This window comes from Anabas testudineus, chromosome 9 (genome assembly GCF_900324465.2).
Source record: "Anabas testudineus chromosome 9, fAnaTes1.2, whole genome shotgun sequence".
In the NCBI taxonomy this organism is placed as follows: domain Eukaryota; kingdom Metazoa; phylum Chordata; class Actinopteri; order Anabantiformes; family Anabantidae; genus Anabas; species Anabas testudineus.
Window position 1 is genome coordinate 17,853,303 of NC_046618.1, and position 23,965 is coordinate 17,877,267.

At 38.4% G+C, this 23,965-nt stretch overlaps 4 protein-coding genes across 6 annotated transcripts; 1 reads left to right on the forward strand and 3 right to left on the reverse strand.

The window, feature by feature from the left end:
• Positions 1-2,228: 2,228 nt before the first annotated feature.
• LOC113150486 (G-protein coupled receptor 15-like) lies at positions 2,229-3,230 on the forward strand. Its single transcript, XM_026343040.1, has 2 exons — positions 2,229-3,091; positions 3,191-3,230. The coding sequence occupies exons 1-2, from the start codon at positions 2,229-2,231 to the stop codon at positions 3,228-3,230; spliced, it is 903 nt and encodes a 300-aa protein (XP_026198825.1).
• A 6,762-nt stretch (positions 3,231-9,992) lies between these two features.
• On the reverse strand, positions 9,993-11,846 carry LOC113150592 (protease-associated domain-containing protein 1). Of its 2 annotated transcripts, none has more exons than XM_026343163.2 (5): positions 11,785-11,846; positions 11,215-11,323; positions 11,014-11,123; positions 10,702-10,869; positions 9,993-10,625 (listed from the first exon to the last, which is right to left on the reverse strand). In XM_026343163.2, the coding sequence occupies exons 1-5, from the start codon at positions 11,841-11,843 to the stop codon at positions 10,505-10,507; spliced, it is 567 nt and encodes a 188-aa protein (XP_026198948.1). In that variant the 5' UTR covers positions 11,844-11,846; the 3' UTR covers positions 9,993-10,504. The 2 variants fall into 2 exon arrangements, with proteins under 2 accessions (XP_026198948.1, XP_026198947.1); XM_026343162.2 differs by lacking the exon at positions 11,785-11,846 and adding an exon at positions 11,619-11,774 and having other exon boundaries at positions 11,215-11,315.
• A 2,279-nt stretch (positions 11,847-14,125) lies between these two features.
• On the reverse strand, positions 14,126-18,169 carry si:dkey-88e18.2 (interleukin-12 subunit beta). Of its 2 annotated transcripts, XM_026343133.1 has the most exons (8): positions 17,839-18,169; positions 17,520-17,595; positions 17,156-17,404; positions 16,767-16,893; positions 16,434-16,621; positions 15,944-16,092; positions 15,743-15,853; positions 14,126-14,249 (listed from the first exon to the last, which is right to left on the reverse strand). In XM_026343133.1, the coding sequence occupies exons 1-8, from the start codon at positions 17,839-17,841 to the stop codon at positions 14,130-14,132; spliced, it is 1,023 nt and encodes a 340-aa protein (XP_026198918.1). In that variant the 5' UTR covers positions 17,842-18,169; the 3' UTR covers positions 14,126-14,129. The 2 variants fall into 2 exon arrangements, with proteins under 2 accessions (XP_026198918.1, XP_026198919.1); XM_026343134.1 differs by lacking the exon at positions 14,126-14,249 and having other exon boundaries at positions 15,530-15,853; positions 17,839-18,166.
• A 2,690-nt stretch (positions 18,170-20,859) lies between these two features.
• On the reverse strand, positions 20,860-23,656 carry LOC113150594 (transcription factor BTF3-like). Its single transcript, XM_026343165.1, has 6 exons — positions 23,590-23,656; positions 22,674-22,742; positions 22,455-22,568; positions 21,673-21,874; positions 21,509-21,565; positions 20,860-21,262 (listed from the first exon to the last, which is right to left on the reverse strand). The coding sequence occupies exons 2-6, from the start codon at positions 22,740-22,742 to the stop codon at positions 21,216-21,218; spliced, it is 489 nt and encodes a 162-aa protein (XP_026198950.1). The 5' UTR covers positions 23,590-23,656; the 3' UTR covers positions 20,860-21,215.
• Between the last annotated feature and the right edge of the window lie 309 nt (positions 23,657-23,965).

Below are 23,965 nucleotides of genomic sequence, written 5' to 3' on the forward strand. Positions count from 1 at the left end.
CTGTTACTCATCGGTGCGTGTGCGCAACAGCTTTCGGGTCTTCGTTGCGCGCCACAGGCTGGCAGCTGTGCGTGTGTGTGACTGCACATCTGAGGGGGGGTTTGCCTCTGCTCTGATTTATGCAAGAAGCATAAATCATCAAGCTTACAGGAGGACGTCGACATGGGTGACTTCAATTCCCCATGAACAGCAAGTCAACAAATACCTGGTAGAAAAAAAACAACAAGCAACAACAAACAACAAGTGTTCGACTAAATTAAAGCTTTTAGGGGAAGAACAGTCTATTATAACCATTAAACAGATTAACAGATGAACTGTTCAGTAGTTTTCAAAGTGGAGGATGATTAGGTTTCATTTGAATAACAGAAACGTCAGGACTTCCTCTTATCTCTCCTAATCTTTCTATACCAAGCTTGTCATTTGCATAAACCTCCACAGATTACTAATCTGTAGGACATGTGGGTTTTTTAAACATGTACCTAAAACAGACCTTTTCTCCGTTTGTAAGAACCACTGCTCCTGTGTGAACACTGTTCAGTGTGTCTGCATTTAAACAGAAATACCTCCTCAAAGCTGCTGTGTTCAGCTGTTTCTGACTATATTAAATACAAACTAGGTTTGAAAATTCAAACATGATATACCCTGCCCGTCCAAAAAACAGGTCATACGCTCTAATATTTTGTTGAAGCGCCTGTAGCTTTGATTACAGCACATTCACTGTGGCATCATTTCGAAAAGCTTCTGCAATGTCACAACATCTATTCCCATCCAGAGTTGCATTAATATTTCGCAACGATCTTGTATTGATGATGGGAGAGTCAGACCGCTGCACAAAAAATGTGTGAAAATGATGTGTCATGCTCCCTGAACCACTATTTCACAATTTGAGCCTGATGAATCATGGCATTGTCATCTTGGAATATGTCTGTGCCATCAGGGAAGAAAAATCCATTGATGGAATAACCTGGTCATTCAGTATATTCAGGTTGTCAGCTGACCTCATTCTTTGGACACATAACGTTGCTGAACCTGGACCTGACCAACTGCAGCAACCACAGATCATAGTACTGCCTCCACAGGCTTGTAAGATAGACACTAGACATGATGGGGGCATCACTTCACCCATCACTCTGGAACAGGGTAAATCTGGACTCATCAGACCACATGACCTTCTTCCATTGGGCACTTTTTAACCCAGTTTTAGTAGTTTCAACAATCTCCTTACATGTTTTCTTTACTTGATTCATGCCAATAATTTAACCCTTCTGAAACAGATTAACATCTTTTCCAAGACCACAGGATGTGTCTTCAGACATGGTTGTTTAAGAAATGAGAAGCTACCCACTGCATCAGTTAAGGGTTAAATAACTTGTTGCCGGCTGAAACATAATCATCCATGCAGCAAATAGCTAAGCAAATAAGTAAGAGTCCCCGATGCAGTTGGAGGCTCTTACCTATTTGCTTAGTTAAAATCAATTGATGACTATTTTTTAGACTGGCAATGTATTTTCAGATAGCTTTCATGTAAAATACTGTGAGTAAAAACTAGAAATAGATGTGTTTTGGCTGGTTTATAGCTCCCTCTTGTGTCTGAAACAGCACCGACTACTCAGGTGTTGGATGTGGTGAAACAACTTCCACGAGAACAAATAGCACAGTATCTAAGTGCGATAAAGAATTAAGAGGATGTACTTATTTGTTTGGACCAAAATGTGCCTGGATCCAAAGATAAAGTTTCCTCTATGATGTGTATTGTATATATATGTGCTGTAATAATACAAGCTATGAGCATTACATGCTAAAGGGATATTAGTGTAATATGTGGACCACATGGATACAATAACTTTTGAGATTAGTCAATAACTTAAATTACAAAGCACAAAAAACACATTTGTGTCAAACGACTCGTCAATTACTCCTCCACAAAATGTCATCATCACATCACAAGGTCTCACTTGGACTGTTGATGTGAAGCTCGTCTGATGAAACCTGACGACAGTTTGATAAAGTTATTCCTGAATTATCCTCAGACATTTCATTGTTTTCACGTTATCAAAAACCCCCCGGGACTTGCTGTGATTAGCTGCCATTCTTTCCAAATGGCCGACAAGTGACAGGTAAGGTGTTTATGTTAAAGCTCTCTAGAGATAAGGAGGTTTGCGTAAACTGCAGTCAGCGCCCTTCATGTATAAATACAACGAAAGCTCGTCCTTTGGCGGAGCGTCATGATGCTCCTGAACGCCACCATCCCCCTGTCGGTGGCTTTCACTTGTCCGCAGGACTTTGTCATATTCATCTTCCATATTCTGTTCGCCACAAGTGCGGTGCTCGTGGCCGGTTCGGTGGTCGTCGGGATATCTTCCACTCGGTCTCTGCGAGGCCAAAACCGTTTCATATTCATGCTGAACACCAGCATCAGCGACACTCTGACCGGCTTCTCGGTTTACTACCTCGGCCTCTTCGACGTCCAGGAGGGCTATCCCTCCAGGAACGGGACGTTTTACATTTTGCCCTCATTCCTAGGTGTCAACGTGTTAACGTTCCTCTTCGCCCAGTTCGACCGGTACTTCGCCGTGTGCCACCCGTTCTTCTACAACCGCTACATAACGAGGTCTGCTGTGGTTGGGATTTGCGCACTGTGCTGGATTTACACATACTCCATCCTCACTGTGCAGAACTTGTTACCCATTTCCAAGGCGGCTCAAATCCACGCTTTTGGTGTGATGCTTCTGCAGATTATAGTTTTAACCAAAGTGCTGATGACAATTAAATTATACATCATAGCCAGGAACCACCTGGCCAGAGAGGCGCCCAGTGTGGAGCGAGACAACAAAAAGGAGTCGTTGCGCATCATTGTGTTTGTGGTTATTTGCTTCTTGGCTCTGTGGTGTCCTTCCTTTGTCAACATAATTGTCAGACAGTTCAGCAGCAACGGTCTGAAGTTTAGGAATGAAGCCACAAACCTGTTCGCCATCATGGCGCGCTTGAACGCACTGGTCACTCCGGCTGTGTACATCTGGGGCAGCCCGGCGCTGCGGGCAGCCGTGTGGAGGACAGTGTGGGGGAGGGTGTGTCCCGGGCGACGGGTAAGGTAAGAGGCGGCCTCTTGGTGTCTTAAAGTTTCACTATATAAGTATTTAGGAATGTTTGGTGTTTGTCCCCCAACACCCTCTGTTCTCTCTCTTTTCAGAATTGGCTTCAGTTTTGATGGACTCACAAAGAAACTGTAACAAAGCAGCATCACACTGCATCATAAGGACTGAACGACCAGATCACAAATGTGCTCAGATCTGACTTTTTTTTGCCTGAGCAATTCAGGTGATATTGAAATTGAAATATGGAAATGCTGGACAGCTTTTCCATGCTTTCACCTCGGACAGCTCAGCTGCCGCGGGTTCAGGACCACGGTCAGCTCCGCATTGTTAGGAACCGTTTCTCCTGTAAAGATGTTTGTGGTGGAACATGAGGTTCAGCTGAGCAATACTCTAATCAACAGGAGGAGCATTTGTTGTTAAATGAAATAAACAGACGTTAAAATACATACAATCCCCATCTTTCTTCTTTTCAGGAGCTGCCTTTAATCTCTCTTGGAGTTAATAAAGATGTTTCGATTTGTCCAGTTTGACAGATGCTTTACCGCCATCCATTATTTTGATATTGATTGTTTTGTAAACATGTCTCGCTGGGTGCATGTTTACGCGCAACTATCCGTTCAATAGGATTAGATCTAGACAGCAGTAGCCTGCAGAATTAGTTCGGTGCTGTTAATACTCTTCATAAAGGTAACGAGGACCATGGCGTTAGTGGCTGTGATTTTTCTGCTTCTGATTCTCTTGTTTACTTTATACAATTTGTTTTTTCCTGACAGGTAAATATACTGACTGTAAAAACGACGCAATGACTCCGGAAAGCGTCAGTGTCTGATGCTGTGGGATGAGAGTTTGTACCGACCCTCTAACTTCTGTGATGTAATAAACTTAATGGAAAACTCACTTAATTTAGATAATTTAGAATCTATTATTAAGGATTTTCATTAACGCAACTGTGACAGCAGCAGATCGTTTCCCCAACGAAACAAAAACCGAATACCTAATTAATTATTAACAATAAATAGTTAACAGCGTTAAAGAAATGTCTGTGGACATTAAGTCATCAGGCAGAAATGACGGTTCTCATCACAATGTTACTGGTCAAAAAAGCTAAAATAATACTTAACGTGGAGATAAACATGCTACGTCCTGTGGAACAGGCACATCTTTAAAGTTAATACACCTTATTTTAGTGCGGAGAGAAAGGCCTGCCAGCTCCAACCTGCACCACTTTGTCATGTAAGACAATATTCTTTTCTTTTAAAGATGAGAATAGAAAAAGAGATTTATTCTAATACAATACAGGTCAAACAACATTTTAGTTTGATGTAATTGCAATATCATCTGTTTATTATTGTTAAAATAAGTAAAATAAGTTTCCTTAAATTAAACTTAACCGAGCTTCTAAATTATTATTAGATTAACAGTTTAGTCACAGTTAATTACAGTCAGTTCTATAGGCTACATGCTAAGCCTGTTTCTATGTTGATTATTTTTTGTATTTTAATATATTTCTTACAGGACTTTTCTATTAATTCAAGATTGCGCATTGGGCGTAATTGGCTTTTTTAAAAGAAAAGACAGTAAAAACTCGAATGTTTATCACGTCTTAAGGATAATTAAAGCCTGTTAGTTAATGAGAAAAACAAGATTAGGTCATGGCTCATGGGGAAACACAGTTTGGGTTTACATGGGCAGTGGCTTCTCCACCTGCTACTTAAAGACATTAAATTCTCGTTGCCTTGTTGAAACCATGCTCCTTTCTAATATCACTCTACCTGGAGGAGTGCCTCTCTCGGTGAACTTTGACAGTCCTGTGGATTATCTCATATTCATTTTCCACATCTTATTTGCCACTACCACAGTTCTCGTGGCCGGACCTGTAGTCATAACCATTTTGGCCAACAGAGCGCTTCGCCTCCAACACAGGTTTCTGTTCATGTTGAACACCAGTGTTTGTGACACGTTGATCGGGTTGTCGGTGTTTTATGTTGGTCTGTTTGATGTTCAGGACACATACCCTCCAAGAAATGGGACTTTTAACATGTTACATTCTCTTCTGGGAGTAAATATTATGACATTTTTATTCGCACAGTTTGATCGATATGTCGCTGTTTGTCATCCGTTCGTCTACGCGCGCTTTATAACCCGGAGAGTGGTTATCTCTGCAAACGTTTATTGTTGGTTTCATGTCTATATTCAATCGATCGTTTCAAATTTCATGTCAGCTTCCAACGCAATTCAGATGTTTGTGTATGGCATTGTGATCTTACAAGTCATAGTGTTCACCAAAGTGGTCATGACTATTAAACTGTATATTGTTGCCAGATACCAGCTGGAGAGAGATCCTCCCAGCGCGGAGAGAGAAAACCACAAGGAGTCACTGAGAATCATCATTTTTGTTGTCATCAGCTTCTTGGTGTTGTGGTGCCCCTCTTTTGTTAATATCGTCCTCAGACTGCTCTTAGGAAAAGGACTGACGTTCAGAAACGACGCCACCAACCTGTTCGGCATCATGGCTCGTTTCAACGCAGTGTGCACACCGTCCGTGTACCTGTGGGGGAGTCCGGCTCTGAGGGAAGCCACGGTGAGGACCGTGTGGGGCAGACTGTGTCCGAGGTGCAAGAACAGGTAAGAGGTTAAGTCTGAGATAGAGACGAGTGTAAAGAGTCACAATAAGCTCATGTTAGTCCGCTTCTTTTTCAGAGTTTCTCAATCCGGTCGAGTGAGAGTGAAAGTCAAAGGAAGGACGACGAAGATTCGCTGAGTGTGGAAAACTCCAGTGATTGGGTTAAAAAGGAAAGAGTGAAAATTACTGAATAGAATAGAGAAATATTAATTAAATAAAATGGTTCTAACTTTTAGTTGATTCTTTACAGTTATCATGAAGCCTTCATACACATCTTTTTTAAAACTGTAACTTTGATCTAGTATAATGTCAAATATTACTGTACAAATTATTGAGCTCTAATAATAATAATAATGGTTTTATTTCTACTGTTTATAAGGATCACTCATCTTAACACTTGATTGCAAAGACTTATGGCAAATAATAATATTTGCTGGTTGATGATAAATTAACCATCAAAGCTGAGATATGGATAATTTGATGGATGTTTTTTTTTTTATTTCGTTTTAAATGCAGCAGATTTTTCCTGTTTAAAAAAAGCACAGTACCATCTGCTAGATTTTTGGTTACACCTCAAACAAGTCATAAAAGCTTTTGCATCACACTGTTGCAGTTCCATTTTATTCTGATTTGCTTACAAAGATCGTCTCTGTCCTGTTCGGTGAGCTTAGACATATTTATAATGAGTTATAACAACATCATCGTGGATTATTATATGTTGCTGCTGCATCTTATACAAAGTTAAACTCAATATTCTGCAGGTTGTGTGCACAGCAGGACTCAGACAGACCACATGGGCAGTGGCTTCTCCCACGTACACACACATCATGGGATGATATGGAAAAAGGCCAGAAGAGCCACAACATGTTGGTTCAATAATATTTCTGGACTTTTGTAGTCTGCACGCTTCACATATCCACAATACATTAAAGACCTAAAACTAAATTAAACTCGGAGACACACAGACGATCAGAGAAGAGTTAAAAACTACCAGTTGGTCTCTTTTGTTCCATGAAAGCTCCCAACTCAGTCTGGTCATACTGTATATTGACTGTTGTTGATACAAACGAATCTATATTACTTCAACTTTTTTCCATGTCCATGTTAAAGCGCATTATCCATGGGTGCGTAAATATCCATATATGTTTGTTTGCTTTATTGCGTTTTTTCTGCACCAAGAAGTTGTGTGGAACATGTGAGTACTCACATCTGTACTGGTTATTGAGTGGAATTATGATATAAACTTTAGCACAGAGATCTAATTGTGTTTTCTCTGTGTGTGAATACTTTGGTGCATTTTACGCACGTTTTCATTGCGCATTGGGCGTAATTGTCGTAAAATAAAAGACCGTAAAAACTTCAATGTTTATCAAGCTTTAAGAATAATTGAAGCCTTTTCTTTTATGAGAAAAACAAGATTAGGTCATGGCTCATGGGGAAACACAGTTTGGGTTTACATGGGCAGTGGCTTCTCCACCTGCTACTTAAAGACATTAAATTCTCGTTGCCTTGTTGAAACCATGCTCCTTTCTAATATCACTCTACCTGGAGGAGTGCCTCTCTCGGTGAACTTTGACAGTCCTGTGGATTATCTCATATTCATTTTCCACATCTTATTTGCCACTACCACAGTTCTCGTGGCCGGACCTGTAGTCATAACCATTTTGGCCAACAGAGCGCTTCGCCTCCAACACAGGTTTCTGTTCATGTTGAACACCAGTGTTTGTGACACGTTGATCGGGTTGTCGGTGTTTTATGTTGGTCTGTTTGATGTTCAGGACGCATACCCTCCAAGAAATGGGACTTTTAACATGTTACATTCTCTTCTAGGAGTAAACATGATGACATTTTTATTCGCACAGTTTGATCGATATGTCGCTGTTTGTCATCCGTTCGTCTACGCGCGCTTTATAACCCGGAGAGTGGTTATCTCTGCAAACGTTTATTGTTGGATATATGTCTATTTTCAGGCGATCATTTCAAATTTCATGCCACTTTCCAAAGCAATTCAGATGTATGTATATGGGATTGTGATCTTACAACTCATAGTGTTCACCAAAGTGGTCATGACTATTAAACTGTATATTGTTGCCAGATACCAGCTGGAGAGAGATCCTCCCAGCGCGGAGAGAGAAAACCACAAGGAGTCACTGAGAATCATCATTTTTGTTGTCATCAGCTTCTTGGTGTTGTGGTGCCCCTCTTTTGTTAATATCGTCCTCAGACTGCTCTTAGGAAAAGGACTGACGTTCAGAAACGACGCCACCAACCTGTTCGGCATCATGGCTCGTTTCAACGCAGTGTGCACACCGTCCGTGTACCTGTGGGGGAGTCCGGCTCTGAGGGAAGCCACGGTGAGGACCGTGTGGGGCAGACTGTGTCCGAGGTGCAAGAGCAGGTAAGAGGTTAAGTCTGAGATAGAGACGAGTGTAAAGAGTCACAATAAGCTCATGTTAGTCCGCTTCTTTTTCAGAGTTTCTCAATCCGGTCGAGTGAGAGTGAAAGTCAAAGGAAGGACGACGAAGATTCGCTGAGTGTGGAAAACGTGCAAATACTCCAACAATGCGTAAAAGGGATGGTATTTTAATGATTAAAAAATAAAGCTGTACATTTAATTTGAATAAATCAGTGTTGACTAGTTTAAATTGTTTCTGTCATTGAACTGCAGTGTTTCCATCTGATCGGGATTTCTTTGCCACTGACAATATAATACTAAAGTATAATTCAACATTATTTTGAAATGTTATAAGAGAGGAGTCCTGCTCTATCAGCTTGTCTTGACTCTAAGTTTAGAGTTAATAGTATTTTGTTTAATCCACTTTTTAATTAATTTATGAGCAATGAACCTTCCTAATGGTCCGTATAGTCATCTTCACACTGGAGAGGAGAGTGTTTCATTTTTTTAAGACCACAGCACCATCTAGAGGAGCTTTCTGGTTAAACTCCATCACAAGTGAGGGGTGAATGCCTCCAAATCACACTACTTAATGCACTAAAAGTATTCAAGTAATTATCTACAAAACGGAAAAGTTATGTTGCATTAGTGGATTCTGGAAGTTGTAGCAACATGAAAAGTAAGACGCTCCTGTTATTAGTACATTGTTATATTTAGCCTACCTATTGTCTTTTTTTTTTTTATTAATTTTTTTTGCAATGACTAATATCACTTAACCTTCTGACAACCTCAACAAGCTTTTAAGTAGGATGAATTTGCCAAATGTAGAAAGTAAATCTCCACCAATCACGTCTAAGCGTAAATAAATGTATCATACTGTAATAAGTTCAATGCTGGGGCCACATTTGAAGACATATCTTAAGGAAATAAAATAAATGTATATTTTTTATATACAATTTATGCAATAAATCCAAATAACAGTTAAATGCTAATTATGCTTGAGAAAAGTTGCAACTTTAGCACTCTCTGACACTAGAATACAACATAAAGGTCTGACAACTATAAGAACTAAAAGTGGGAATGGTTTTAGTAAGTGCAACAGGTTCTCTCAAATGCATTAAGGAGTGGCATTTGTGCATTCATATGAAAGTAGAAGACCTACAATAAAAAAAGAAATATAAAAAAAAAACTTGCTGCAAAATGTCATATGAGCAGCATGAAGCCCTTTGGAGGGACCGATGTAAAATTTTCCAAGCTAAAAGAGCCTTTTGTTCAATTTTAGCAGGTAGTTTCCTGGACAGATTATTTATGCTTCTACTTGTTCCTGTATGTTTTGCAGGCTAGACTATGCCTTTGTTCCACATATATAAAACATTCCACACTTTCCCCTGCGTGTGGTCTTTTTTGTTAAAGCTTGAGTCCTCTACCAAAGGCCTTGGAGTTTGAGGGTACTCAGGAAAAGATGTTCCTGTACACTATGCCATCCATTTGGTTATGACATTCCATCTACATCCTGCTGTTATGTGCTGGATTGTCTCAGGGACACAGCTTGTGCCTGGAGTTCTGGCTTAGTAAACTCTGGTCCCTATTGATCTTGTACTTGGAGCTTTTTCCTGTGTCTTTCTGTCCAGCCCCTCATGTCTTTCTTCTTGTGGTGGTACATACAGTGCACAGGTTTGTCCTATAATGGCTTCTTCTACCTGAGGTATTCACTAAGCACGTCACCATCAATGCTTCTCATGGATCTTTGTGGTTTTATCACGGATAGTGACTCTGATGCTCATAAATCCCGCCACATAAATGCAAACAAACAAAAGTAGATAAAAAGTTACACACATGTACTTCAGAATAAAAATAAATGAGTCTGTTATAGAAAAAGTTTCATTTTCTATTTATTAACCATAAGAAAAAGAAAACAATTCATGCAAATAAACAGGAATTTACTGTATTTTCACATGACATTCCCAGTATTCTATTTTGTCTCAAAGTACAATATGTACTGTTGTTTCTGCCCCATAGTTTCTCACTCTAGAAGGTGAACTACTCTATGACATTTTCAGGACAAGTTCCAGGAGATGGCTTTACTAGAAAACTCACACATAGTCACTGAAAGTACTCATTATTTCAACTTTAGCCGCTGACAATAAACTTTCCACTTTCTTAGCTGTCTTTAACAACACGGCTTACTTTAGCAAGGGGCTTACTCTACGTGTCCGTAGCTGTATGTGTAAGAATGACCTAATCATGTGTTAATTTAACTGGTTCACTGCTAGTTTGTGTGAATTTGTTTAACCACGACCAAAGAATTTCCCTTCTAGGCAATGAGTTTATTCACTGCTGACACGATATGCACCGATGAAGAAATGTACAACTTGTGGGTGTGTGTAATTTCTACCACAGTGTCCATGGTGGCTGCTTGAGTGGGAATGAGGCCAAAGAGGAAACATTGACAGGAATGGAAATGACGGCCCACGGCAGAGCTTGTCTCTGAAGGGATCGTCTGATCATCATCCTAGAATGCAAAGAAAATGTATATTATTATATTAATGCTTATAAAAAAGCAGATCTGAATAATTATTATGTCTTACCCATCACGTCCCAGCAAAAATAGCGCAGGTATGATCGGTTTGGCAGTAGTTCCATCAGTAATCATATCAAGAAACTGACTATCATTGTCCACTGCATTATCAGCAATCAAAACAGCTTTGCCTCCTGCTTCCTCCACATGTTTGGCCTTTTGTACAAAGGAGCAACCTCTGGAGTGCACACAGACACAGACAGAGAGTTTAAATGAGGTCTTTACAAACTAGTTGTAATACAAACAATGACCTGCTCACATGTATTTATTCACTCTCTATAATAGATACTGTGCAGTAAAGCATTCAGCCATGTGTGCATACCCTCTTTCAACAAGGATGACTTGTCCCCGAATGGTTTCTGGGTCATTCAGTTCTGAGCAGCCGTCTTCCGGATCTGCCGGTACGAGGAAAATCTCGTCATAAGATGACGTCTAGAAAGTAAAGGCGACATGAGGAACGTCATCGGAGACTAAGTGTCTGTGGACATGACCCGAGAATACTTTCTGCAGACGTAAGACTTACAAAATGCCCTCCAAAGTCTTTAGCAGGCGCTGCACTGAAGATGTACCCTATCTCCTCAGGACTGATGACCCGAAAATACAGCAATTCATTGACCCCGAGCCCTGTAGACGTAAAGAAAAAGAAATGCGTACCACAAACCGCTTAGCTAACTCAGACATGAAGGAATAAGTGCATCATGCATATGAAGTCACATTTGGTTAACCACAGTAGCGGGGTGATATAGGATGGAAATTCACAGAGAATAGGGCTTAATTTGCAATGTGACTTTACTGGAGGTGTCAAATAGTCCCATTTGTGACAAAAAGCGTTGGCGTGCTATCCAAACCCTTCAGCTCACGCCGAGCAGCTAGCTAAATTAGCTGTTTACTAGCAGGTGAAACTAGCCTCTACCTCTTCCGTCTCACCTGAAAGGCGACTAAACTGCATGAAAACACTCCAGAGGTGCAACATTAAAGCCGCTGTCGTAACAACCTTGGCCATGTTGAAGACATCTGTATCACTCAAAGACGTTACACAGACGAGACTTTTATATATGTATATATATATATAAATAAATAGCTTTTTGCTTATCTTTTGTCGTATCTTGTTGCTAGGTTAGCAAACATTTCCACACGTCTTGTCGTGCGCATGCGTGCGCTGCAAGGACGGATCAACGTGCCAGGGGGCCTCTGGGGCCTCATCGGGATGAGGGCCCCATGATCACTGTTAACTATTACAATGCTCGTCTTTTAGCGTTTGCACGCACGAATCTGACATGTCTGTAAACTACAACATCACTGTAGAAGCATATGACTGCAATGGGACATATTATCACATTGAATTCACTGAAAAAGCCAGTTTGGAATGTGCAACATATACTGTATGTCCAACAAGGTGGTACAAGTGATGCCTTATAGTGTTTTTTTAAATTATACAGGTGTAATTAACAGCATTAGGTGAACAGTTTGGGAGGTGTGCTTTTTTGCTTTCTTGCTTAGTTACACCAGATGTTTTATATGTGTGTGTGGCCAGAGTTGGTTAAACACATAGAGTGAAATAGGGGGAAATTGTTTGCATGGTTATGCCCAAGGGTAAAAAAAAGCTATTTACATGTTGTGTAAATTACATAACTTTACATAAATATCTTTTATTCTTATACAACCTGGAGTATTAAAATGTGCTGTAGCTTTGGACTTGGTGTAGTAACAGTGTTGATGTAATTCCAGGGACAGATTAACATAAAATGTTAAATAGTGCGCTTTAGTGGTGCAGGTAGGTGGTTTTTGTCAACTTTTGACCAACTTCAACAGTCTTAAGTTAAGCTAACTGGATGAGAGTTGTACCAATTTAATTATCTAACTTTTGGTAAGGACGTGTTAAAGCACATCTGCTTACATTTTAAAATATCATACCCTTTTTTTTTATTATTAAGCCATGATAATATAAAAGTGAGCCACCAACCACAATATCAGGGCTGTAAAACTAACATAGATAAACATGAAAGTCATTAATTTTATTATGTTTGCCTGAGTTTTTTATACCTCCAAGTTGGCGAGTCAGGGCCAGGTGGCGTTTTGTTTACAGCCAGCCGGTTTTTGTGAACACGATATCTAAAGAACTTGGATTCAGTACCTTTAAATAATTCATTTTGGCTGTCAACTTGAACTCAGTGTTGAACTGATTAGATTTTGGTGGCCAGAGGTCAAGGATAGAGTAAAAAAGAAAACTATTAAGCATGCTGAGTAGTTGTATGTTAAGATGAATGTATAGGAATGCAAATAAAATAAAATAAAGTTTGTCCAGTCCTAATATAGTCATTGTACAGCGGGCTGACTTTGGCTGTCTCTGTTCCTCCTAAAGTCAACAGTCATCTCCTTTGGTTTTTGTCACATTATAGTCAAGTGATTGTTTGCACACCACATTTTAAAACGTCCACCAGACCTCTGTACTCTGCCTCCTCACCACCACTGATGCTACCCCATGACTGCAGAGTCATCCAAGAATTTCTGCACATGACAGGAATCAGAGTTGCAATGAAAGTCAGAGGCGTGCAGGGTGAAAAGGAAACTTACACTGACTTCACATTCATCCAGTTCTTGTGTTCCCTTCTTGGGATCATGATATTAGAAGAACAGTTAGAATTTTGTTGGTCAAAAGTCAGTGGCAAGTTCCCTGTGACCCCCTGTCCCATTCTCATGCTATATCTCTGGAACGTCTGGAAGGAATTTTATACATTTTCTTTTAGTCATTTGGCAGAAGCTTTTATCCAAAGCGTACAATACCAGGAGATACCAGGCAATATAAATATCTAAATTATCTACATCGGGAACAAACATCTGCTTGGACTCACGGATAAACTTAATAGAATGTGAGTCTAGACAGAGATGCATGTAAACTACAACATCTTTAGGGGAAGCATACAACAGTGTCGTAATTCTAGTTTCTACTGTGACATATTATCACAATGAATTCACTGAAAAGGCCATGTTGGGAATATGCAACATATACTAAGGTAGTACAGTAATGCAATATAAAGCATAAAGAAATAGTTTTATAAAAAGAAATTTACATTCTAAAAAAACTGACAAGTAGTGGAATGCCCTAAATGCCATAAGGATCACTACCCTCTATGCAGGAGACTGGGGTTAATCCCAGCTGTGGCCTATCTCCAGCTGTGGTCCTTAGGCAAGACCTCCTTAGTCTTGGAAGTCGCTTTGGATAAAAGCATCTGCCAAATGACTAAATGTAAATTCAAACCACACCCTAAGGTTGAGTATTTGTTCAATACACTAAAGTGCACAATGCAATTACTTGATTCTACCAAAAAAAAGGAGCGTTATCAACTTCAGGAAATAAGATTTATTGCAGAATTATAACAATGAGGCATACAACATTTGTTTTGCTAAACATTTTCTTTCATTCTTTCTTTCTCTTGATCAACTTGAGTTCTTCCTTTTTCTTCCTTTTCTTCTCACATCAATCCAAGTACCCTGATGGCAGCTACGGACACCAAAATTTCCTTTTTTTTGGCATTTGGACCACTTTTTTCTTTTAACCTGCAATAAATTAATGAGAAATTAGGCTTAAATAATGAAGAGAAAATGTAATAAACAATGCTTCATGAAAAAATTTAACTTTTACATTGAGTAATGACTGTGAATCTGAGGTCTGGGGGTCTTCAAACGAAAACAAAACAACAAAACAAAACTTTTCTCCCCATACACTACATGAAATGGCCGATGCTCTATATCAAATGATTCAACTTAGATAACCTTTATTGGATTTTGCTGTCTTTGTTAGCTGTAATCATGTGAAAACTAACAACATTAGTATTGTATTCACTGACATACAGTAGATTGTGCCACTTTTAGCTTTACTGTTAAGGTGACAAATCCTTTTTTCTAGAGACAAACATTTAATTTATTACCCTTTATTTAAGTTTTATTACCCAAACTAAGTGATAGTATCAAATAAAATAAAAAGTGAATTTCAGAAAAGTACATTACAAATAGTACCTTAGTAATATAAGTAGTCTAGCAATAACAAGTTACTTACTTGTGACTGATCATTATCATAAACCTAATATATCGTCTAAGTCTATGATCTATATTAAATCATGCTGCTTTGACCTCGGCTCAATAAAAAGGTAATTTATTATTCAGTGAGGGAGTCTAATATTTTTCCAACCCACTGTTCACAAAGTACATACAGTAAATGTGGGCTGACGCTGCCAAACACGACGGGGATTTTGGTTTGTGTGGACAATGCGTATGCATGTTGTGAGCATCATATCAATGAAGAGGGAACATGTATGAGGAAGGAAGCATGAAGCACTTTTAATAGCCATTTGTTTTGCACAACTCTAAACCACCAAAATACACAGAAACGTCACTGAACAGGGACAAAGGCACAATGTGTGAAAGTCAGACTGAACCGAACTCATCCAGTTAAAAGAAAAACAGATCAGAAGCATGTTAAAGAATGTATCATCCAGATTTCAAACGAGATTTGATCAATGAAACCTCATCTGACATTTTTTTGCACATAGATACAACTTCAGACTAACACAGTGGTATGTTGGGAGGTAAGAAAGACTGGATTAATGTCTAGTGTTTACATTTCTAGGCACCTTCTTGAGACCTCACACAGATCTCTAGTGGTTATTAGACCCCAAATCGGGCACTAGTAGTGCTTTCTTTGGCAAGCATTCAAATGCCATTATAGTATGTCTATAATGGCCTTTTATCTAAATGTATGTGTAAGATTTAAAACAAATAATAAATATATATATTAAAATAAATAGTTTTTCAAATAAATAGTTTGACTACATTAATAAATAAATTATAAAACTGTGCTGAGCTGATCCTCTTTTGTCAAATGACTGACTTGTGACTTAGCTGTTGGTGCTGTGTTATCTTTTGGCTATAGGGAGACAGCCAGAAACGTGGTGGAAAACAGTATGTGAGAGAATGTGAGTGGACATCACAGACAAGTTTAAAGAAAGAGCAGAAGCAGACAGGCTTGCTTTTCGACATTGTCAGTAGGTTACATTTTTCCAGCGAGACCACTGGCTCCAGTGTGAGTGCACCAGGGCGTCTCTCGAGCGGACTCTCAGCTGGCTGATCTTCTTCGGTATCAGAGGAGATGAAGAAGTTTGATTCTAAATTCAGAGATGGCACATAATGAGGAAAAAAATGTTGTGGAAAGAACAGCAAATGAAACAAAGTGATCCGTGCAAGCTTGTGTGTACCTCGCTATTATCTCTAAGAATGTATTCAATCTCGTGCTCCAGACGGAAGAAGCTGTGAGGTGTCGACCAGCTTGAAGGTGGATCAATGGTCACATGCAGGTGGTGATCTGTCTCCTGATACCTGACAATCTTTGGGCTATCTGGTTGAACTGGACAGAAGGTAAATATCATTAAAAATACAATCATCAGAGCAAATCAGCAACTATAAGAAATCAGAAATCAAATAATTACTGAACAAATACTTTGCTGAAATAGTCATTTATTTACAAGGATTTACTAATGAACAATTGCAGGACTGCTTGACCTTTTTGTCAGAGCTGCTTCTGTACTGCTTTTGTAGTTAGTCGATCTACAATAATTTAATTGTACACTGACTTGTTCAGGAGTTGTCATTTTTGATAACATGTAGGATTTGCCTCTGCTCTGTTTTTCAAAATTTGATATTCTATTTTTGAAAACTTTTAGTGTGGCTTAGTTTTACTCAGCTTACCAATATCCCTGAGGTAAAATCTCTTAGTTTTCCTGAGAAAGGAGTGGTGAATAATGGCCTCAGCAGTAACTTCAAGCATGGTGCTTTCCTCAGCATATGGTGAGACAGAGTGGGAGATCTCAAACTGGAATCTCCCATTCACAAGCTGGTGGCTGGTGACCCAGTTGCACGACTTCTTGCCTTCGCTACTACAGAGGTAAAACAGTAAAACAGACACTAAAGTTTAATATGCTATAGAGAAAAGGTGCCATTCTGTATGTTTGTTGGTCTGTTTGTAAAGCTGTATGCAACAGTTAGGACTTTTTACTATAATTTATGTGGTTTTCTTTTTACCAGTCATGTCCTAGTCCCAGGCGCACTTTTGTGTCTTTTGTGTCTTTTGTGTATTTTGTTTCCTTGAAACGTGTCCAGTCACAGGTGAAGCTACAATCATAGGACTTTGCCGAACAGTTGAAATAACCTATGAGACACACATTGACACACGGCCAATATGATTGAATAAAAGGTTAATGGAAAATGTTTAGATTTTGTCAAACCAAACAAATGAAGAGTTGAAAGTGCATCACAGACTAGTTCAGTATGTGCTAACAGTCTTATTTATATTATAAATATAATATTCCACACAGTCAGACCTGCAGTTCCAAGGCTTAAATTTAGATTTGGCAGTGTTACCCTTGGATATGTTGGCTGTATATTTGTAAGGTAAATGAATAATTTCTCACCTTCCTCCTCACTTTCTTCTTCTTCTTCCAGCAGATTTGTGGATGATATCATCTCTCCTCCTCTCCAGCAGCTGTATTCTCCTAACATAGGTGTCTCTACTTCCGACAATATCAGATTTTGAGTGTCTTTGTCAACACTGTAGTTTAAAAGGGCATCCAAACTGCCACCACTAAACTTCCATATGACATCTCCATCGTTCTTTGTACCACAGGTTAGTGTGACTGCACCATTACCTTTTACCACCTTAACTGCACACACATAGATACAGACAGACAGGTAAACATTCAAAACACAAAGTCAGAACCAATGAAGATATGAAAAATATATATTGGAAAAAATATGTGTTCCAAAAATAAGACATACAATTTTCTGGAAAGAGTTCATTTGCTCCTGCAAGGAGGACGAACAGAACTGCAAATATCCACAGTGATGTAGTCTTCTGAGGGATGGGTTGACAGCAAGAGGAGAACATAAATTGATTGATTGAGAAACAAAGTAAAAATCTGTTCAGTATTTCTAGTTAATAAAATTTGTTATCATAAAGCTAAATAACTAGAATAGCAAAGTTGATAGTGTGTTCCCTGTTCTAACATTTACCATAAACAATCAAATGTGATAAAGCTGATAGAAATACATTTTAACAAGTAAGCATCTAAAGCTGTTGTCAGCAGCTATTTCTTACCATTTGGATGATGTTACGCTGAAGGGTTGCTATAAAAAAAATCAAGAGCAGAAGTTCAGCCGTAGTAATCTGGATGATTGTACTCTCTAAATCCCCACTGATGACCACTTTATATAGTGGTGCTTACAGCATACATCATCATCACCATCATGACCAACATCATCGCACCTCTGGAAGCGAGAAAGAAACTGAGTGATATAGTAAACTGATAAAAGTGTATTGACACAGGTGGCAGACAGTGTGTTTCCTCAATACTGTTTTGCATGTCAAATTTTGTAAAACATATACTGAGTTTCGAATAAGGGACAGAGATGGAGATAAGAGGTGTTAAGTGTGGGTGTTCAGTGGGCTGGGGGATTACCCTCAACGTTTAAGCTGAAATATTGTTTCATAACAGTATCTGATATATCTGATTAACAAAACTGTAATCACACAAACTGGACACACGCACACACAGACGCCTACACACATTTCGTCATGTATCCTTATGAGAAATTGTTATTTTTGAGGCAAATCTTCAAGCTAAGGTTCATCTAAGATTAGAGAAATGGTACAGTTGCAATTGTGCAGATTATTCATCTGGATCTAGTAATCTTTCTTTTTGTTTTCTCTTCTCTGTTTAGTTACTGACGTATTTCATGTATCTCATCTAAAGATTTTGTTATCTAGTACAGTACAATAATTTAATTAACTAATAGTTTACTGTTGGCTGAGAGGATGTGAGCTGATGACTGCACAAAAATATTTGACTTTGCACATCTGCCCTGTGGGAACTATTTTGTCCCACTTTATAGATCATGTTATTAATCAGTTGATTGAAAAATTAATTGTGAGATTATGGGATAATGAAAACCATCATTAGTTGCCACCTTTCAAGGTTGGAAATGAGACATGGATACGGTATATACTGCACCTGTGTAAAGTAGTAATATTTCTATCCTGGACTGGACCCCAAAATAACCAGTATTATGTTGGCAGAAGAAAAACAAGCAACAAAATTGATTACAAGTCTTTGTAGGGACATTAAATTCTCCCAATGTTCAAGATCTGGCAGGATTTTCCCAGCCCATTAGTCATGTTCACTATGGGACAACCCAATTTTGTTCAAAGGTCAGATGTGTAACTAGACATTTAAGCCGGACTCAGAAACACATTTTGTTTTCACGCACAATAATCTTCACACATATGTAATATATCTGATGCCATCAAGTGTTAAACTGTGTAGTATTTCGACTGTAAACAAAGGTCAAATACTTTATGCAGCATATTCAGCATTTACATTTGGCAGACACTTTAGGTACAAGGCAGGTAAAAAATAAAAAATTTAAAATTTAGCAGAATTTACCATGTACAGAGTGACATACATATTTCAAATTACCTCACAAATACAATTCTGAGAAGTCTATAAGGTCATATGAACAGAACGGTTTCAGTTCCTTAAAACTCTAAATAGCATTTTTCATTTCTCTGCTTTCGAAAAGACTTTTATGTACAAACAGGGACATCACACATCATTAAACTTCACTGTAAGTGTGCCCGAATTAGCTGAAAGGCATATTTCTACCTGCTAAAATAACCTTTTTTTTTTCAATAGCTACACTGTGGTGAATTCTCACATTACTAGAAGAAGAAAGCCTTTAATTGTCATATGTCACAATGAAATTGGTCCTCTGCATTTAACCCATCCCCTGGGGGAAACAGTGGACAGCCACATACAAGGGAAGCTAGTGTGGAGTGCCTTGCTCAAGGACACACCTGTGATAGGGTTTGAATCCCAAACCGTCTGCATCTAAGGCCAATGATCTACCCATTGAGCCACTGGGCGCCCTACTAATCAGTATGTTAAAAGAAGCCTGTCTATATTAAGTGTTGATATGTAAAATCTTTTTTTTTTCTTGCATATCAAAGTAGATAAGAGCACAAAAAGATTTACTTCAATACTGTGTCATATAGATACTAAATACGTGTTGCTAAAAATCTGTTTGTGTTATAAACTTAAACAAATAATGTGTATTTCTACACTGCTCTTTTTAGTTTTGTGAATTGTTTCACTTCTCTTCTCAGTGGTTTCAGTGTAGGTTTCAATGTAGTATTTTTTCACAGCATTTGTACTTTCACTGAACTGCAGCATTATGTACAATTTGAAGTTCCAAGATTTTGAGTCACCCAACTTCATTTTTTTTTACACTATTTTTTTTCATTTTAATTGAATGATTAAGTGTGGACAAAGTCACAGCCCCACACTATTCAACGTGCTACTTTCTCTGAATGCGTGAATATGGTCTTCTTTTGGTTCACACAATGTTCAGTATGATACAAAGGTGACTTCCAAAGTCTGTGCAAAAAACTGAACAGATCTTCTAGGTTGAGCAAGTGTTTAACAACAGCTTCAACATCAACCCTACAAGAACCCATTTAATTTGTCATTTATACTGTAAAATGTCTGTCCTGATTCACACAAAGTTTTTAGACCATCCATCAATAAACCCAAATGCTAGTATTTAATTTCCAGGATGGGTTTAACATTTTACGTATCACATACACTACCATCTGGTATCAGATAATGGATTGCCCTTCACATGTAATCTTACGTACATATAACCTTCTGATAATATAATCCAAATATGTTGCTGATGTTTCCAGAGCTTTGGAAATTATGTGTGCAGCATCTTAAGGGGAAGATTGACGTCAGCTCTATCTAAAAAATATTTTACCACCTACAAGTGTTATATATGACACACAATGGTTATGAGTGTCACATATAACACGTCACATGTGTACACCGCAATACAACCTAAAGGTTTTTTTTTTTTTTTTTAAATCAAACATCTTTCACACACTTGATTTATCATTACATTCTGGATTGTGAAGCCCGTCAGGCACTACTGAGCACTCAGTTCTCGGTGCCGTGATCAGTGTACAGCAGCTGCAGTTAAACCAACACTTTTTGTTCTGAATTATGTGCCGCTTTATGCTTTCCCATTAAATGCTGAGAGAAATGGTGGATTATTATGAAATAAATGAGAAATTTAAATGTAATCTTTAATACATGATTAATTATGCCAATACATCTTGGATGTACGGGCATCACAATGCAGGAGAGGCAGCATGACAAAAAGAAAGTGTTGCACATTCCACTGAATTAAATAATTGTACTGGAATTACAGAATGAGGAAAATTGGAAAAAAGGGAAGGTAACAGCCGTCATAAAAAGTCATCTTTACTTGTTTTAGCCCAATTGTCAAAGTTGAAACTTTGACACCTGTGTCAACTTTTGCTTGTAGCCACAGACAGACAATAACTGACTATGAATAACAAAATGCTGCTGTGAAAATATGGTGTGCCAAGAGAAGCCTTGAAGTGTTTGCTGGTGCTGCTTAGTTTGCCTCGTTCTTTGAAGCCTCGTCAAAGTTTTCAACAAGATCTGAAAACGGAAACAGAGGGATAACGTGGTAGAGAACAGAAAAGAGAGAAGAAATTACAAAAATGACTAAATATGAATGTTGCCAATAGTTTTTTTGGTGACTGAGACTATTCTTAAATACACATAATTCTTATGAGCCTACATTTTTTGAATGTTAATGAGATAGTGTACACTACAGAATATATAAATAAATAAATAAATAAATATTCTGTTATATTTATGTAGGGGATGTGTAGATTTGCTTACCTGGAACCTCATCATCCTCCTCTTCAGCAGCCACCATGGGGGCTTTGCTGTCCCCAACTACAGAGAAAAAGCAGAACAAATAGTTAACTGGTGACAGACGGCCCACAAAACCATTGATACATATACACATACATATTCAGATCAATGAAGAGGGCTGCAGGTACCTGGTTTGGGCAAGGTCTCTGCTAATCTCCTGAGGCTGGTAAGACTGTCAGCTCCCAGTTGGTTTAGGATTCCTGGGAGCATCTCTGTAAGCTGCTTGTTCTCAGCATGCCCTGTGATTGTAAAGGTGTTGGCAGCCAAGGAAGCCTGAACCTTTGGATTATTGAAATGGATCACTGTCCCCTGGTTTGTGAACATGTTCACCTACAGTGAAACAAAAAATGGTTGTGTTAAGCTGAGGAAGAAAAAGAAGCATCTAAGGTCAAAATCACCCTTTTAGACAAGGGATAGGAAAAAAAAGAGAAAGAAAATTAAATATTACTGTATATTATATGAACCTGTTAGTTCTAACTAGTATCTAGACAACAACTGGTATCCAAATCGTCTTTCAGCTTTCATCAACATTATACTTACAAACAAAATGCATACAGCAGTCATGTTCTTAAAACATTTAGGACAATTCATCATAAACTTCCAGCACAGGTATTAAAACCGAATTTGTACAATTTTACAGTTAAACGTCCTATGATGAAATATTTTTCTTTGACAATTAATTAACTAGTAATTTAAACACTTAAACTGCCCTATTAAAAGTGATTTGCAAATTAAGTGATTGCATTTGATGCAAATCTGTTAATTTGTGTTCAAGTTTAATCGTGTTTCATATCATTTTGAACTTTTTTCTCTTTTCTATTATATATTTTTTTAAGTTAAAAACCTTAACCCTAGAACACGAAGATCGTGTCCAATCATTGCTGTGCTTTTCAGAAAGTATCTGATGTACCTCCTCAATGCCAGAGATATTGTTTACTCCCAGTTTCTTAAGGGAGAACTGCAGCTTCTTGTCATCTGCTGTAGCTGTTCTGTGCACCACCTTCTTCTTTCTGCGGGCTGACCCCTGCAAAGCACAACAACGCCTTATAACATATGAACCCATAACTCAAGAACAAGACATAAAAAAAAATTTCGAATACGTTATTTGCCAACATGTAATCCAACTCACCTTTCCGCCTATGCGGACCTGCGCCTGCAGTTTGTTGAGCTTCTCCTGGTTCATTGTCGACTCCTTCATCTGACAAAACACATAATCAAATTCAATACATAAATATAAATTAATTGTAAACTGGAAGACATATTAAAGCACAAAGAATCTGATGTCATTACAAAACTAAGCAATGTGTTAGAATAAAAGAACAAATACCACCTTTTTTCTAACACTTTTTTTTTTATTAGACATTCTCGTATACATGCACAGTAAGTTTCATGAGATGAGAATCTGAGATACAGAAATGTGCAAAATGATACATGTGTAAATTTCATAAAACTAAAAAAGCAATGAATGACACTGTCAGCAACCAATGTGTGATTTTAACAATTCCCTGGAAGGAGAGGGTTTGTGACACCACCAAGTGCTAACCCTAAACTTCCCCGAAATCCCCCTGGTCTTTCTGTCTTTCGGCCCGGCTACCAGAGGCTTAAAATAGCAGCACATTTTTCTTAGTCTCGACTCAAGTTGTACATCAGAACCAGTTCAAGTTAGTGGCTAGGTTTGACTCGCACCGTTCACGAAAGCAATCCATCAATTAGCTAATGACGTTACTAGCTTATTGTTGCTTGATTGCTCTAACGAGAAATTTGAAGCTGCCTAATGCATAACTGTTTTGGCCTCTGAGAGATTGAAAGAAACTTATTATTCATTCCGAGTCATAGAATCTGTGACAACTGAACAGCCAGCTAGGTAGCATGCCAAGCTAAACACCTAGCCTAGGCCTCTTAAAATTGCTGCTAGCATTCAAGTATAACTAACGTTTCTGCCACACTTTAACAAGTACAACGACATAAAGTGCCTTTGTTACTTTAAACGGCAGCATTATATGTGTCTGGGACATCTTAAATAGGACACAGAGATGTGAACAGACCTGGGAGTGTGTAAACACGCGGGTCACACAGTCGACAGAAGCTCGGAGAAAGGAGCGAAGGCCGGAAGTGACGTAGTCAGATCGATAACTTCCCGGAGGTGCTCGCAGTTTTTCATTAGTGCTCATAAATTAATTCTACTTTTATCAAAGTAAATCTAGTGTTTTCTAATGTTACGTTTGAGTGTCATGTTAGCAAATTTGCGAAGATCGCGTACAACAAGTGTTGGACGCATTAGTTAGTAAATATACTGAACCCAAAAATGTTAAGAAAATTAATTATTCATGTTGCAAAAGTGTTTTACACGTACATTAACTGATAATAATTTAGTGCTATTTAAGACATTAATGAGCAGAAAGGGGTTAAATTGATACGACT

Bases quoted from the DNA above. Each gene is read 5' to 3' on its own strand.
- LOC113150486 (XM_026343040.1), top strand. From the start codon at position 2,229: ATGCTCCTGAACGCCACCATCCCCCTGTCGGTGGCTTTCACTTGTCCG. The intron at 3,092-3,190 runs GTAAGAGGCGGC...CTCTCTTTTCAG, and splicing joins TGTCCCGGGCGACGGGTAAG to AATTGGCTTCAGTTTTGATG.
- LOC113150592 (XM_026343162.2), bottom strand. From the start codon at position 11,694: ATGGCCAAGGTTGTTACGACAGCGGCTTTAATGTTGCACCTCTGGAGT. The intron at 10,870-11,013 runs GTATGCACACAT...TGTGCACTCCAG, and splicing joins GTCATCCTTGTTGAAAGAGG to AGGTTGCTCCTTTGTACAAA. The intron at 10,626-10,701 runs GTAAGACATAAT...TTTGCATTCTAG, and splicing joins TTTTTGCTGGGACGTGATGG to GATGATGATCAGACGATCCC.
- si:dkey-88e18.2 (XM_026343133.1), bottom strand. The intron at 16,093-16,433 runs GTAAGCTGAGTA...CCTTCTGTCCAG, and splicing joins ATTTTACCTCAGGGATATTG to TTCAACCAGATAGCCCAAAG. The intron at 15,854-15,943 runs GTACACACAAGC...CTCTGAATTTAG, and splicing joins TTCTTAGAGATAATAGCGAG to AATCAAACTTCTTCATCTCC.
- LOC113150594 (XM_026343165.1), bottom strand. From the start codon at position 22,742: ATGAAGGAGTCGACAATGAACCAGGAGAAGCTCAACAAACTGCAGGCG. The intron at 22,569-22,673 runs GTGAGTTGGATT...TGTGCTTTGCAG, and splicing joins AGGTCCGCATAGGCGGAAAG to GGGTCAGCCCGCAGAAAGAA. The intron at 21,566-21,672 runs GTACCTGCAGCC...TTTTCTCTGTAG, and splicing joins AGAGACCTTGCCCAAACCAG to TTGGGGACAGCAAAGCCCCC.